This window comes from Hippopotamus amphibius, chromosome 5 (genome assembly GCF_030028045.1).
Source record: "Hippopotamus amphibius kiboko isolate mHipAmp2 chromosome 5, mHipAmp2.hap2, whole genome shotgun sequence".
Classification (NCBI taxonomy): domain Eukaryota; kingdom Metazoa; phylum Chordata; class Mammalia; order Artiodactyla; family Hippopotamidae; genus Hippopotamus; species Hippopotamus amphibius.
The window spans coordinates 63,332,316-63,349,863 of NC_080190.1; the positions used below are offsets into that span (position 1 = coordinate 63,332,316).

The window sequence follows — 17,548 nt, forward strand, 5'->3', positions numbered from 1 at the left end:
CAGATTCTTAACCACTGCGCCACCTAGGAAGCCCTTGAATTGCCTTGGTAATTCTTCACCAAAAATCAGTTGACCATAAATATGAGTTTATTTCCAGATTCTCTATTCTGTTCCATTGAATTATAGGCCTATCTTTATGTTATTATCATACTGTTTTGATTACTGTACCATTATTATATTAAGTTTGAAACGTGATGGAGTCAGTCCTCTGTCTTCTTTTTTAAAATTGTTTTGACTAATCTGGGTCTTTTGCAATTCCATGTCAATCAGGATCAGCTTAGCAATTTCTACAAAAAGCCTGCTGGGGTTATGGTAGGGAATGCATTGAATATATAGATCAATTTGGGGGAGAAATGCCATCTTAATATTTAGTCATCCAATCCATGAACATGGAATGTCTCTTATTTATTTATATTTCATTTTTCTTAGCAATGTTGTAAATTTTTCAGTGTATAAGTCTTGTTCTTCTTTTGCTAAGTTTATCCCTAATAATTTTTGTTCTTTGTGAATTGAATTTAATTTTCACTTTCAGATTATTCATTACTAATACACAGAAATTTAGATACAATTCCCATACCATGAAATTCATCCTTTTAAAGTGTAAATTTTAGTGGTTTTAATGTATTCCCAGTGGTTTGCAGTATATGCACAGTTGTGCAATCATCACCAGTATCTAATTCTGGAACATTTTCACCCCTCAAAAGAAACCCTATCTCCATTAGCAATCACTCTGCATTCTCCTCTCTGCCCAGCCCCAGCCCACTGCTAATCTACTTCCTGTCTCTACAGATTTGCTCCTCTGGACATTTCATATGTATGAAACCATATAATATGTGGCCTTTAGTATCTGGCTTCTTTCACTTAGCATGTTTTCAAGCTTCATCCATAGTTCTTTCCTTTTTATGTCTGAATAATATTGCATTACATAAATATACCATATTTACAATTGATTTTTGTAAATTGATCTGATATACTGTGACGTTCCTAAACTCATTTCTTAGTTCTAGTAAATAGGGTGGGGGGGACATGAAGGGAAGTTTTTAGGATTTTCTACCACGTCATTTGTGAATGAAGATAGTTTTACTTATTCCTTTCCAATGGGATGCCTTTTATTATTTTGTCCTGTTGTATTGACTAGAAACAACAATACAATGCTGAATAAAGGTGCCAAGAATGGACATCTTCACCTTGTTCCTGACCTTAAGGGGAAAATATTTAGATTTGGATTTAATTTGCTCTTCTTTTTTAGTTTCTTAAGGTGGAAGCTTATGTTATTGATTCAATATGCTCCTTTTTTCTGTAGGTACCTGTTACATACACTGTTAGCTCTAGGTGCTTTTGTCAAGTTGACGAAGTTCCCTTTTATTTTCTAGTTTTTTTGAGAGTTTTTATGATGAGTGGGTATTGGATTTTCTCATATGCTTTTTCTGTGTCTATTGAGATAATCTGGTCATTTTTCACTTTACTATGATGTATTAATTTAATTTTCTGATGTTGAACCAGCTGTGCATTCCTTGGATAAATCCCACTTGGTCAGGGTAAATAATCCCTTTATGTTGCTAGATTAGGTTTGCTAGTAAATTAAAGTTTTGTGTATAATTTCAAGAGGAATATTAATTTGTAGTTTTCTCTTCAGGTGACGTCTTTGTCTAACTTTGGTGTCAGAGTAATACTGGCCTCATAGGATGAATTAGAAAATATTCCCTCTTTTCTGAAAGAGTGGTATTATTTCTTCTTTAAATATTTAAGCATATATAGAAATACAATTGATTTTTGTATTGACCTTGTGTCTTGTGGCCTTGTTAAACTCATGTATTAGTGCTGATCAGTTTTGTTTGTTCATTTTGTGAATTCCTTAGAATTTTTTACATACAGAGTTCTTTTCTTCCGATGTCTTTGTCTGGCTTTGGTATCAGGGTGATATTAGCCTCACTGAATGAGTTGGGAAGTATTCCTTCCTCCATTTTCTGAAAGGGTTTATGAAAGATGGTTATTATTTATTCTTTGAATATTTGGTGGAATTTACCAGCAAAGCCATCTGTGCCTGGGCTTTTCTTTGTAGAAAGATTTTAAATTACCAGTTTAATTTATTTAATTAGTATATATCGATATGGATTAATTTCTTTTTGAGTCAATTTAGTAACTGTGTCTTTCTAAAAATTTGTCAGTTATATCTGAGTTATCTAATTTCTTGACATGAAGTTGCTTATTATATTTCCCTAGTCCTTTTACTTTCTGTAAGATCAATAGTTAGTCCCCACTTTCATTTCTAATCTTGTTAATTTATGTCTTCTTTTTTCTTGGTCAAACTAGCTAAAGTTGACTCTTTTCAAAGAACTTTGACTTTATTGAGTTTCTCTGTTGTTTTTCTGTTTTCTATTTCATTAATTTCTACTCTCATCTGTATGATTTCCTTCCTTCTCCTTGCTTTGGATTTAATTTCCTCTTCTTTTTTAGTTTCTTAATGTGGAAGCTTATGTTATTGATTCAATATGTTCCTTTTTTCTATAGGTACTTTTCTTCTATTGAGGTTTATAAGTGACATACAACATTATATTAGTTTCAGGTGTATAACATGATTCAATATTTGTATACATAACAAATTGATCTCCATAGTAAGTCACCATACGTAGTTACAGAATTTTTTTTCCTTATGAGAATTTTTAAGAGATCTTTTCTCTCAGCAACTCTCAAATATGCAATACAGTATTATTAACTATAATCACCATGCTGTACATTACATCCCCATAACTTATTTATATATTTTGTAACTGGAAGTTTGTACCTTTTCACACTCTTCACCCATTTCACCCACCCCAAACCCCACCTCTGTCATCACCAATCTGTTTGTGTCTATAAGCTTGATTTTTTTTCTATAGGTATTTAAAGCTGTAAATTTCCTTCTAAGCACCATTTTAGCTACATCTTATAAATTTTGATATTCTGCTTTTCCCTTCTCATTCAATTCAAAATATTTTCTAACTTCCCTTGTAGACTGTTCTTTAACACTGTTTAATTTCCAAATACTTGGGGATATCCCAAATTTATATCCATTGTTGATTTCTAACTTAATTCCAACATGGTTGGAAAATATACCTAGTAAAATTTCAATCCTTTTAGATTTATGAGACTTGTGTTTTGTTGTTTTGGTTTTTTTGTTGTTGTTGCATTGGGTCTTTGTTGCTGCACGCGGGCTTTCTCTAGTTGTGGCGAGTTTTTTTTTGTTTTTGTTTTTGTTTTTTTGGCTGCGTTGGGTCTTTGTTGCTGCACACGGGCTTTCTCTAGTTTGGCCAGGGGGGCCTACTCTTCGTTGCAGTGTGCGGGTTTCTCAGTTGAGTGGCTTCCCTTATTGCGGATCATGGGCTCTAGGTACTCAGGCTTCAGTAGTTGCAGTATGCGGGCTCAGTAGTTGTGGGTCTCAGGCTCTAGAGCGCAGGCTCAGTAATTGTGGCACAAGGGCTTAGTTGCTGTGCGGCATGTGGGATCTTCCTGGACCAGGGATCGAACCTGTGTCCCCTGCATTGGCAGGCAGATTCTTAACCACTGCACCATCAGGGAGTCCTGATGTTTTGTTTTTTGTATGCTGGAAGATTATATATTCTGCTTTCATTGGGTAGAATCAATTAGGTCAAGTTGGTTGATAGCATTGTTTAAGTCTTCAGTATCCTTGCTGATTTTCTGTTTAGTTGTTCTATTAAGTATTGAGAGTGGGGTATTGACTCCAGCTACAATTGCTGTGTTTCCCATTTCTTTTTTAAATTCTGTAATTTTGCTTTATATACCTTAAGGCTTTGTTGTTAGATGTGTATACATTTATAACTACTTTATTTTCCTAAAGAATTAGCCTTTTTATCATTATGGAAATGTCCTTTTGTTTCTAATAGTATTTTCCATCTTAAAATTTACTTTGTGTTCAAATCCAAGCATTTTTTATGGCTGCCTTGGCTCTTAATTTCTGTGCCCTCTCACATCTCCTTTGCATTTGCATGCTGACTCATAATCAGCCAGGGATGTATGCATACTTTGGGCTCTCTCTGGTCTCTCCTGCATGGATATGTGGAGAGTTTATTAGGGCCTCCTATGACTTATTTCCCAGAAACCTCCTTGATAAATTTCTGGATAGTCTGCCAATCCATTTTTTGCCCCAGCTAGCACTGAAACCTCAGACTATCTGAGCCACTATTTTACCTTGTTCACCTGCCACTGAGTGTGCTACTGTTGTTGACAATGCTATAGAGTTCATCCAAGTTCCATTCCAAATCTACTGAGCCCTCTCTGGTGGTGAAGCTGCTAGTTATCACAGTTTATCCCTTTAAAGTTGAACAGACTCTTATTGTTCCTAACTCAAAGTTCTGTTGATTTTCTTGAATAACTGCTAAGTCCATTTGCTGTGTACCTTTAGTCAACTTTCAGAGTCCTGAAATGGTTGCTTTTGACCATTATACCCAGTTTATTGTTGCTTTGGGGGAAGATTTGTAAAGCTACTCTCTCTGCTATACTATTTAGAAGTCGCACCTCATAATTTTCTTTTATTATGTTGTCTTTGTCAGGTTTTGGCATCAATATTATGCTGACCCATAAAGTGAACTGGAAATCCTCCTGTTTTTTGGAAAAAGTGTGTGTGACTGTTATTTCTTCCACAAATGTATGTTCTTCCACCTGAGCCTAGAGCTTTCTCTGTGAGAGTTGCTTGATTCAGTTTAAGAGTTTTACAACTACTCAGATTTTTGAGGAATTTGTCCATTTCATCTAAGTTACAGAATTTATTGGCATAAATTGTTTATATTATTCTGTTAATATTCTTTTACTGTCTGTAGAATTTGTAGTGACATCTCTTTCATTCCTGGTATTTGTAATTTGCATTTTCTTGCTTTTCCTTGACTAGTGTCACTAGAGGACTTATTATTAATCTTTTCAAAGAATCAACTCTTGGATTTGTTCATTTTCTCTTTTATTTACCTATTTTCTTTGTTCTTTAAAAAATTTTTTTTATTATTTATTTATTTTTGGCTGTATTGGGTCTTCCTTGCTGCACATGGGCTTTCTCTAGTTGTGGCGAGTGGGGGCTACTCTTCATTGTGGTGCACAGGCTTCTCATTGCAGTGGCTTCTCTTGTTGAAGAGCACAGGTTCTAGGTGCACAGGCTTCAGTAGTTGTGGCTCGTGGGCTCTAGAGTGTAGGCTCAGCAGTTGTGGCACACAAGCTTAGTTACTCTGCCACATGTGGGATCTTCCCAGACCAGGGATCGAACACTTGCCCCCTGCATTGGCAGGTGGATTCTTAACCACTGCATCACCAGGGAAATTCCTACCTATTTTCTATTTCATTGATTTTGCTTTTCATTATTTCTTTCATTCTACTTCAGGTTTAATTTACTCTTCTTTCCTAGCATCTTAAGGTAGAAACTTAGGTTACTCATTTTAAAGCTTTCTTCTTTTATAAAATAGGTATTTAAAGCTATAAATGTCTTTATAAAAACTACTTAAGCTGCATCCATAAGTTTGGATATTTTGTGGTTTCACTAGCATGTAGTTCAAAATACCCTCTAATTTTCCTTGTAATTTAATATTTAGAACAGTATTGTTTAATTTCTAAATATTTGGGGATTTTCCCAGGTATTTTATTGTTATTGATTGCTAATTTAATTCTGTTGTTATCAGAGAGCATACTCTGTAAGATTTAATCTTTTGAACAATATTGAGATATTCTATGGCCCACCGTACAGTCTGTCCTTGTAAGCACTGCTCTTGAGAAGGATATGTACTCTACATTTGTTGGGTATAATATCAGATCTTTTATGTTTTCACAGATTTTGTAAATGTTTTAATTAATAACTAAAATCTCTAACAATAATTGTGGATACACCTAGTCCTCTCTTTAGTTTTATCAGTTTTTCTTCATACATTTTGAAACTCTGTTAGATGTTTACTTACTTTGAATTGTTATATTTTCCTAGTATACTGTGTTATGGACTGAATTGTGTCCTCCTCAAATTCACATATTGAAGCCCTAATCTGTAACATGATTCTATTTGTAGATAAAGCCTTTAAATCAGAAACTGAGGTAAAATGAGGTCTTAAGGGTGGAGCCCTAATCTGATAGGACTAGTGTTCTTATAAGAAGGGGAAGAGACACTGGGAGGCAGGGTAAACAGGTAAACTCCTACCCTAGGAGTTTCTTTTCAGGGATTATAGATACATGCTGCCTGTTAACCAATGCCTCAAGAGACAATCAGCATGGAATTTTAAAACCAGAACAGAATGAAAAAGGCATCAACCTGGGAAGGCAGCCTGGTATAAGATATTGGAACCCAAGCATAGTACGGAGGGTGTCTGTGTAGGTAAATGGCCTGTTGTATGGTAGGAGCCTAAGAGAGGTAAAGAGAACATCTAAGCAGTTTTTCTAACCCTGAGCAGTGTGAGGGGGGTGTTCTTATTACTTTGGCAGTGCACCAAGTTACTCCAAAACTGAATGGCTCAAAATAGCAATAATCATGTATTATCTCTCCAGGTTTATATGTGTCTGGAATTTACATAGCTCACAGCAGGAATGGCTTGTCTCTTCTCCACAACATCTGGGATATCAGTTGGAAAGCTCAAAGGCTTGGAACTGAAAGCATCTGAGTGCTCATTCACTCAAATGTCAGGCAATTGATGCTAGCTTTCAGCTGGGGGCTTCAGTTTCTCTCTACGTGGGCTTTTCCACGTGTTTTGAACTTCCTCAAAACATAGTGGCTGAATTCCAAGGTCAAGCATCCAGAGCCAGGCAGAAGCTATGTTGCTTTCTAACCTAAAAAAATCATGCAGCATCACTTTCATTGGATTCTACTGATTGAGGCAGTTAAACAGTCCTTTCAGGTTCAAGGGGAAAGAACATAGAGCCTATCTCTCAGTGGAGGAATATCAGTATCTTGTAAGAAGGACATGTCAGATGGGATTATATACTGGCATGGCTTTTGAAAATATAATCTGCCACAGTGAGTGTTTACATGGGGTGCAGATTGTTGCAGGCTGATGGAACACAAGTGAGATGAGGAGGATGTCCACATGGGAGAGCAGCCAGCTTATAATGTTTGAACCACAGTGGAGAGAGGAAAGTTACCACGTAGGGAGTAGGCAGCCCCACACAGTGTGACAGTCCAAGCAGCGTGAGGAAGTTGCCTATACGGAGGCAAGGACAACATTGGGTGTCTGACTCCAGACAGGATGAGGAGATCAGTGGGTGGGAGGTGCAAGGGGCAGTGACCCAGCACAGGGTGTTGAAACATATGTAGAGTGAGAAGGGCATTTGCAGAGGTTAGGAGGCAGTGAATTAGTGAGGAATGGTTATGTCCAGGGGGATTAATCAAATAAGTAAATATATTAAGAATAATGGGAGCCATATTTCTCTTTGTCAGAGAAAGAAGTTACAAATTTGGAAAAGGAAAAAACTAGAATGAAACTTGTCATTTCACAGTGGAATAGGAGGAATACTTACATTCCCTAGTTCTGCCCACTGCGAGGGTTTGGGAATCAGTGACACCTAAACAGCAGTGAGCACGCTTAGTACCCAAACCTTTCTTTCTAAACATGACACTAAAAGGAACCAGGGTTCCTTGGAGCAGTGGCTGATTCTAGGGCTGGGGCAAAGAAAGTACAAAATAAGCCTGGCTGTCTTGTGCCAGAAAGTAAGGAAATACTCAAAGAAGTATGGGAACATGTCAAAATGGCACAGAAGCCAGCTTAAAGGGAATTCTACTGGCCAAATCTGGGACAATTGGAACTTCAAGATAAATAATGGTAATGAGATAACTAAGTGAACAAAATAGGAATCCTTGAGTCTACACTGTTGTAAATCATAAATTGAAAGTCTGAGGAGGAACAGGATAGTAGCTACATAATTTCAATGTATCTTCCCATAAGATACTTTTAAATGCAAAGGAAAGTCACCTTAATTAAGTGATCAAAGTGAACACCGTCAATAATGGGACAAATGGAATTATGTGCCACCTAATAGAATGCAAAGGGAAAAACAAGCTCACTTCTATGATATCACAGATTGAAGAACTGTTCCAGATTGAGGGAGACTAAAGAGACATGACAATGTGATATAAACTTTTCTACAAAGGATATTATTGGGACAACTAGTGAAACAATGTGATCTATGGATTAGGTGGTAGCAATATATCAGTGTTAATTTCTTGAATTTAATGCTTGCCCTCTAGTTATGTAGAGTGTCCTTATTTGAAGGAAATACACACTAAAATATTTGGTGTAAGAGAGTATCATGTCAGTAACTTACTCTCAAACCATTCAGGAAAAAGACAGTTGGCCCTCTATATCCATGGGTTTGTAAGTGTAAAACACATTTACATTGTATTAGGTATTACAAGTAATCGAGAGATGATTTAAAGTGTATGGAAGGATGTGCATAGGCAACATGCAAATACTGCACCATTTTGTATAAGAGACTTGAGTATCCATGGATTTTGGTATCCATGGGGATTGCTGGAACCAATCCCTCACGGATACCAAGGGATGACTGTTCTTTTTACTACAGTTATAACTTTTCTGTAAGTTTGAAGTTGTTTCAAGTTATTCAGAAAACACAATATGCAGTAATTGCAAGTTTGATCACAAAACTTGAATTTCATTAAGACACAACCTTACTAACAAAATAATGGATTTCATAGGAATTACCTACTCTGACATACATGTGAAATCTGCAATGAAATGTTTGTGTAATACAAGGAAAATATGAACATTTATATACTAACTAGGAGCCCTGAAAAAAATCACAAATATAGGTACAAATTTCAAAGAGAAATGTATTCTTCAGAATATTAAACACAGAGTTTTTATATGACCCAGCAATTCCACTCCTAGGTATATACCTAAGAATATTCAAAACATGTCCACAGAAAAACTTGTACACAAATGTTCACAGTAGCATTATTCATAATAGCAAAAAAAAAAAAAAAAATGAAACAACCCAAATGTCCATCATCTGATGAATAAATAAGCAAAATTGGTATGTCCATGCAATGAAATTATATTCATCAATAAAAAAGAAGTACTGACACGTGCTGTAACGTGGATAAAACCTGAATATATGCTAGGTGAAATAAGCCAGACACAATAGGTGACATACTTTATGATTCATTTATATGAAATATCAGAACAGGCAAATCCATACAGAAAAAAAGCAGGTTAGTGGTTGCCAGGGGCTGGGTGGAGAGAGAAATGGAGAGTAATTGCTAATGGAGACAGGGTTTCTTTTTGGGGTGATGAAAATGTCCTGGAATTAGACAGAATAGTTGCACAACTCTGTGAATATGCAGCAAACCACTTAATTGTTCACTTTGAGTGAATTTTATGTGTTACTATCATAGTTAAAAAAGTGAAAAAATAAATCCAATCTAGTGTCAAACAGATGAGAAATCTATTAAAACATTTAAATGAAATATCAAAAGTTTTAAACACATGACAAAGAATATAAATTTCTGCCAGAAGCCAACATTAGCCTAGAAGTCAGTTCCCTTGTAAAACATGAACTCTATACCTATCTACCATCAACAAATAGATTACAAATATAATTTTGAATATACCATGCAAGGTACCTAGGAATAAATCTTCAACAAATGTATATTACTTTTATGGATGAAATTATAAAATGTATTAAAAGACATTAAAGAAATGGTATTAAATGGAAATATTTATATATCAAATTCATGATTAGGAGAACTCACTATCATAAAGATAGTAGTCCTCCCCAAATTGACCTATGCAATTTAATAATCAGATTCCAACATACATGAGAAAGATTGGCCAAGACAATTATGAACAATGTAGTAAGACTTCCCTATTACATATTATAGATTATTGTAAAGCTATAGTTTAATTAAAACCAGTTGTATTAGCATGAGTTTAGAATGGAACAGTTTAGAGAGGCCAGGAACACACCCTTTCATATTTTAAAACTTAATCTATAACAGAGGTAACATAGCAAATCAATGGGGAAAGGTTGCAACAATAGTTTCCAGAAATACTACTACCTTCTTTGGAAGAAGCTGGCAATGTGTATGCGCATTTTTAGTGATCACAGTGACTAGAGGTTGCTATAGGTATTTAATAGGCAGAGATCATGAATACTAAACATCCTGCTATGCATGGGACATTTCTGTACAACAGCCATATCCAAAATGCCAAAAATGCCCTTGCTTAGAAATCCTGAACTAGTCAGTAAATGGTGCTGAGACAATTCATTATCCATATGGAAAAATTAAAATTATGTTCCTGCTGTATACCATATACAAAAAAAAAAAAAAAATTCCAGGGGAATTAAAGACCTAAATGTAGAAGTTTTGAAAGTTACAAAAGCCACATACCAGGGAAAGATATCTGTAATATATTTAACAAAGAATTAGTGTATCAGTGATTAATTGCATTTAGTTAGTACTAACAAAAACAATAACAGTGACTTAAACAAGATAAAAGTTTATTATCTCATAAAAAATTAATCTAGGGGTAGGCATTAAAAGCTGATATGGTGGCTCCATGGATATCAAGGACTCAGTTTCTTCTATCATTTCTATCCTCAGTGATGTTTTATGGTCCAAGATGGCTGCTTTACCTTTAGCCATAGTTCCATGTTCCAGGCAGGGATCAGGAGAAAGGGGGTAAATGGAAAAAACGGCATTCCAGAAAGCCCCATCTCCTGACTTATTGTACAATTCATTAGCTACCTCTACCTGTAACAGAGGTTGGTAAATAAATTTTCAACTGGGTACAATATCAAAAGTACTATAGTTCTACAGGGAGAGTGGACATAATGCAGCTACCTAAGAGTCTTTGTTATAAGTATTTAGAACCAGGGTCAGCAAACTATGACCAGTGGGACAAATCCAGCCCACAGCCTGTTTTGTAAATAAAATTTTTTTGGAACACTGTCATGCCCATTTATTTACACACTGCCTATGACTACCTTCTCAGTGAGAGCTGAGGATCCTGACAGAGTCTGCAAAGCCTGAAATATTTACTATCTAGTCCTTTACAGAAAAAGTAGACCCACCACCCCTAATCTAAAAGATAAAGAACTCCTACTAATTACTATGAAAATGATAAACAAATAAAAAGTAAATGAGTATGAAATATAAGTAAGCAATTCACAGACTACAAATATACACATCATGTATGAACTCTCCAAACAGTTCTAAGCAAAGGAAGCCATATATAAAAAATGCATACTGTAGGAATGTATTTATATGAAGGTCAAGAACAAGTAAACCTGGTGTTAGAGGTCAGAATAGTGGTAATCTTAGGGGTTGGGAGAGGGCATCTAGCAGCCTTGTGGGGTGCTGATTGTCTGTATCTTGATCTGCATACTGTTTTCATCCACACGCACACGCACACCCAGTATGTAAGTTATGCAGTAAGTTGTGCCACTTTTTTTCTCTAATCAACCCCACTGCATCAAATACCTTTAAAAAAAAAAAAAGAGTCTAGCAAAGATGAAAAAGTTTGATAATTCACTGTTTTGGTCAAGAATGTAAGAAAATAGGCCCTTCCATATGTTCCTCGTGAGACTGCAGATTGTAATAACTTTTATAGAGGTCAATTTGGTAACAACTTTCAAAATTATAAAAGCATGTATCTTTTGAGCAGCATTCTACCTCTAGAAATTTATCCTCAGATATATTCATATATATGTAAAATAATATATGTACAGGGTCATAAATGCAGCATTTTTTTTGGTAATGGCAATGGCTATGCAGCCATTAAAGAACACAGAAGCTTTTTTATAATATATATATTTTAATATACTATAATATATTCTTCAAAATATATGGATATGGTTAAGTGGAGAAACAAATAGCCCTGGATAGAATGTATAATGACAAGCTTTATGTAAAAATTAAAATAATTAAAATGTACAAAGTTAAAAAAGGAATTAAATTTGTAAATAGAGAATTCCTGTCTGGTTCCTTACTGTAACTAAAATAGCTTTAGTGTTTTACCATTTAAACTGAGATTTCCTATTCAACTGGCAAGTAGTCATTATCAAGTTTCAAGGGTTTCCTTCTTGTATCTAATTGAAAATTTTAATAAGGAATGGTTTTTTAATTTTATCAAATACCTTTTTAACATCTATTGGTTTGATAATATTTTTTCCCTTAATTCACTGATGTTAAACATGTTAATACATTTACAGATATTGACCCATCTTTCTATTCCTAGAATAAACTTTGATTATTTAAAAAAATATCAACCCAAAATACATAAAACTAAAATAGCATAGAACTGGGTTAGATATTTTTATGATTGTTAACTATAAAACTTTAAATAATAGATAGAATAAAACAGGAAAGTCTTCTTTCACATCATTATAATAACTGTTAAATTTTAAAACAACATTTTAAAAGAAATAAACCTAAGAATATATACTCCAGCATGATTATAAGTATCTTTAGCAAAGTAGTAGGCCACTAGTTAAATTCGGGGGAAAACTGTATTCCTGTATACCAGTGATAACTCAAAAACACTTAAGTTCATAAGCAAGTAAAATATATAATTAAATACTAAGTTCAAGTTTAATATCAATTGTATCTTACAACAAGAGGTTTACTCAAAGTAAATAATAAAATGATAAAGAGGATTAGAGGAAGGTCTAAGTAAACTATATTTCTAGCTAGAATACTAAGTTCATTTAAGGTGAAAAATGATTGAAATGTGTTTGTAAAGTAATTAGCACGGAGCATAGCATCTACTAAATATTCAATAAATTTTAGTTCTCCCTATACCTAATTTAATATAAAGTTATAATGCAATATCAGTTAAATCCCTCATGAATATTTTATAAAACTTCATACAAGGGAATAAAATTTATATGAAAGAGTAAAGAGGACACAAATACTAAATAATATATGTTGTTTAGTGAACATTAGTAGATTTTCCCTAGAGATTTTTAAAATATCGTGAAAACCACATGATATTAAATCAAATATAGAAAAATGGTACAAACAAAGTAAGTTCAACAGCAAAAGAACTAATCCTCACACTATATACTATTTTAAAAGTCTGGTGAGTTAAAGAGTTAAACATGCAAAATTCTATTAAAAAGCTATGAAGAAGAATATCATAATATTGCATCTTTCTAAAGATAAAATCCTGACTAGTAAAGAAATTAAGGTCAAAGGGAAATGGTTATATTTGAATTTTTAAAAAATCTGTTGGACTTCCTATGTGGCACAGTGGTTAAGAATCCACCTGCCATTGCAGGGGACATGGGTTCAATCCCTGCCCCAGTAAGATACCACATGCTGCAGAGCAACTAAGCCCGTTGCCCCACAACTATTGAGCCTGCGCTCTAGAGCCCATGAGCCACAACTATTGAGCCCATGTGCTGCAACTACTGAAGCCCGTGTGCTGAGAGCCTATGCTCTACAACAAGAGAAGCCACCGCAATGAGGAGCCCACACACCACAATGAAGAGTAGCCCCCCGCTTGCTGCAACTAGAGAAAGCCTGTGTGCAGCAACAAAGACCCAATGCAGCCAATAAATAAATAAATAAATAAATAAATAAAATTTATTAAAAAAAAAATCTGTTACACGATAAATACCAAAAGGAAAGCAGAGAAATGGGAAACATTTGTATGACATTCATAACTTATAAAGAGATACTAATTACAGTATAGAGACAACTGATGGAAATAGTCAGTACACTAAAACCTCACAATAAGTCGTCAAATGAATTAAATCATTACCTAAGGATAAAGTTTAAATTCTTTACCATGGCCTACAACACCTTATAAGATCTACTGCTGCCTACCTCCCCAATCTTATTAGCTCTTTTCTCCCCTGGTAGACCATCCTGCAACCACCCTGACCTTTTTCTAGTTTCAAGAACACACCGAACACTTTCCCTTGGAAACATGAAGATCTCTTCCTCTTTAGGGCTTTTGCATATGCTGCTGGTTACCTGTCTGGAAGCTCTTTTCCTCATTCTTCACATGGTTAACTCTTCAGTCTTCAAGTCTCAGATCTATCCAAATGATAACCCTACCTAAAGTGAATCCCTCTTATAATGCTCAATTTCAGTACCCTGTTGTCTTCCTTAGAGTACTTATCACCTTTCGTAGTTATTTTATCTGCTTTTGTCAACCTCCCTCATTAGACTATTGAATCATGTAAGTTTCATTCACCCCATATTCCCAAGTATAGTATCTGACAACAAATGTGCTCAATAAATACTTGTTGAATAAAGAAAAACTGAAAACCCAAGTATCAGAGAATAAGGAAATCACTAAATTATGATATAATAAATTAAAGCAAGGAAATATGCTATATAACTATATATAACTATTCAGATTGACAATTATGGAAGTAGTAAAAGAAAATGTCTATATGGAATAATGGTGAATGAAAAAGTAGACCAGAAAATAGGATGCACGTATATCATACAAGTACGTAAGGCAAGTATATATACATCCAACTTAAAATGACTAGAAAATAATTCTGGTGACAAAAGGAGGTTGTAACAATTAGCAGGCTTTTTGTAAGGAAAGCAAGTTGCTAACAATAATATTGTGTAAAGTCAGTACTGTGGAAGAGTGCTTACAAAATCATAGCAAGTGAAAAAATAGAGCATAGTATTGCATGTACACCATGACTATAGTAAGGCCAAATTAAATGTAGATCGCAAGAGGACACAGAAATAAAAATATCTATTGCATCAAGGTGAGAAGCATGCATAAAACTTGTCCTTTACATTTTTTTTAAGCTTATTGGTCTTTAAAAATAATACTTATAGTGGGAGATAGTCATGAGTGAATAAATAAATCTCATTATCTCAATTAATTAATAACTGAATAACATTTTAGGTAAATATCTTTAGTCTTTTTTCTAGTATATATAAGCAAAAATATATGTAAAATAAAATTAAAACCACACTATACAAATTATTTTTAATGTGCTTTTTTTCATTTAACGACATATAAACATTTTCCCAGTCTATATGGCTTAGTAATAAACTTTCAAAAACATTTTAAACAACAAGGTAATATTAATAGTGGAGAGACACATTAGTGGACTGAGCACAGCAGAAGGAGTAGATCCAGGGCCCAGATACATACTAACCTGCAGTTGTTTAAGCCAAACACTGAGCATCTCTAAGGATCAACTACTACATCCATAAAACAGCAAATACTGCAAGAGGGTGAAGACTGATGCCTCTTTACAGCTATTTTAAAAGGTAAACAGTGTAGGAGAGGGAAGGCATGAAATATACTGACCAAACTGACAAATCCTAACTCCCAGAACAGTCTCCCAAGCACTCCATCAGACCAATAACATAAAACTCACACCATATCCCCAGGAGAAGTCCGAGCTGCCTTCAGTAGAGATCCCTGTGCCTGTATAACTTGGAAAAGCAGACCTTGAATTCCCAGTGTCAGCTGATGTAAAAGGCGATTCTTGTGTGATGTCAGACTCACTAAATGCACAATTTGGAAGGAGAAAAGAAAGAAAAATTCTTATATTTCCTCAAGTTTCTGCAGCATTAACTACTCAGCAATCTATTAGGTGATAAGCATGTGTACAGACATATCCACAGAGGCAAAAATAAATGAAGAACTTGACATGTAAGCATCACAGTAAATTCTGTCCTAATTCCGACAGAACTGATGGCAGCCATTCTAAATAATTCTAGTCTCAGTTTACAGTGAATACTTTAACATTCCACTTATAACATCTACACTTGAGAACTAAAGACATTTCAGAAATACTAGGAATAGTATGTGAACCTGTATGGCACTTTTAGTTTACCAAGCACTTTCACAGATATTAACCCCATTTTATCCTCACAACAACCTGGTGATGTAGAACTCAACCCTTTTTTTAAGACAAAAAATCTGAGATTTAGTACTAGGTTTTGAAACTAGGTTTTATGACTGTAATTTTTCTGTGGTACCACATTGCTTCTCAGAACCCTCTATGAAGTATTTCTTAAAATAATAACTGCAGCTAATATTTACTTAGCATTTACTACATTTTATCTCATTTATATTCACAATACCCTTTAAGAGATACTATTACCAGGTAAGTAACTTGCCCAATATTATTCAGTTAGGCAAAACCAGGATTAAAAATCAGATTTGTTTGGTTTCCTTCTGAATCTCTGCTTTTAACTCCTTCATAATACTGCTTTTCAAAGGTTATAAAAATAAGTATGTTTCCATTAGCTGTTCCATAATGAAAGTTGGATGGTATTGAAAAACGTGATAAATTCTTGTTTTGTTTCATTAGTACAAGGCTTGATACCAATCCTAAGGCAAAAAACCCCAAAACTTTTGCCATTATCAAGTGCAATAAGCAAACAAGTACACTTTGTGTTATTACCTTTGGGAACTTATGTCTTTTTCGTGGCTGTCATTGGTAGAGGAAATTTCATCCAGCTGCTCTGGAAGGGGATGATGATTAAGAGCATGTTTTGTTATTCCTTTCCTGTGAAAGAGAAAAACAAAGTATATTTCCTATAAAGAAAAAATATATACTTTTCAGTAACTTGATCTACAAGTTAGTCACCTACTTCTTGCTGTTCTGGAACTGCACTGTCCAATACAGTAGCCATCAGCCACTAGCAGTTAAAATGTGGTCAGTTGGAAATGAGATGCACTTTAAGTGTAAAATACACAGGATTTCAAAGTCTTAGTAAAACAAGAATGTACAATGTGTCATTAATTATTTTATCTTGATTACATGTTAAAATGATAATATTCTGGATACATCTGTGTTAAACAAAATATATTCTTAAAATTAATTTTACTGCAACTTAAAAATATAATGTATAACTACACACCTATTAGAAGAGCTAAGATAAATTATGGTGATAACATTAAATGCAGGTGAGGATATGGAGAAACGATTTCTCATACATTGTTGGTAGGAATGTAAAATAGTATAGCCACTCTGGAATAATTTCACAGTTTCTTGTAAAACTAAACACATGCATTTATCATAAGACCTAGCCATTGTACTCTTGGGCATTGATCCCAGAGAAATGAAAATTTATGTTCATACAAAAAGCTGTACACAGACGTTCACAGTAGCTTTATTTATAATTGAAAAAAAATTGGAACAACTGAAATGTCCGTTGACAGGTGAATAGTTAAACTTTGGTATATCTACACAATGGAATATGATTTAGCAATTAAAAAGGAGTGAACTGATATATGCAACAACTTGAATGGATATCAAGGCCCATCATACGTGGAAAAAAGCCAATTGCAAAAGATTACATATATGATTCCATTTATGTTATATTCACAAATGACAAAACTGTAGAGGTAGAGAAAAGATTCGTGTTTCCAGGGTATGGAGAAAGGAATGTTTGTGACTATAAAAGGGTATATAAGGATGTTTCTTGGTGATGATGGAACAGCTCTGTATCTTGATTGTACTGGTGGTTACATAAATCTATAAATGAGATCAAATTGCATAGGACTATATACGTATACACACACAAAGTAGTGGATATAGAAATTGATGCATACTGAATAAGGTTTATAGTCTA

General features: G+C 34.4%; 2 protein-coding genes across 8 annotated transcripts in view; one reads left to right on the forward strand and one right to left on the reverse strand.

The window, feature by feature from the left end:
- FAM149B1 (family with sequence similarity 149 member B1) overlaps positions 1-17,548 on the reverse strand; it is a 59,163-nt gene that overhangs the window by 38,621 nt on the left and 2,994 nt on the right. For all 7 annotated transcript variants that reach the window (XM_057735859.1, XM_057735854.1, XM_057735853.1 and 4 more), the window contains exons 2-3: positions 16,375-16,479; positions 15,340-15,469 (exon numbers count right to left, since the gene is read on the reverse strand). In XM_057735859.1, coding sequence (XP_057591842.1) covers positions 15,340-15,469; positions 16,375-16,479 — 235 coding nt within the window. The remainder of the gene's footprint in view (positions 1-15,339; positions 15,470-16,374; positions 16,480-17,548) is intronic.
- The window catches only part of ECD (ecdysoneless cell cycle regulator), a 57,117-nt gene that overhangs the window by 7,009 nt on the left and 32,560 nt on the right, over positions 1-17,548 (forward strand). The window lies entirely within an intron of this gene.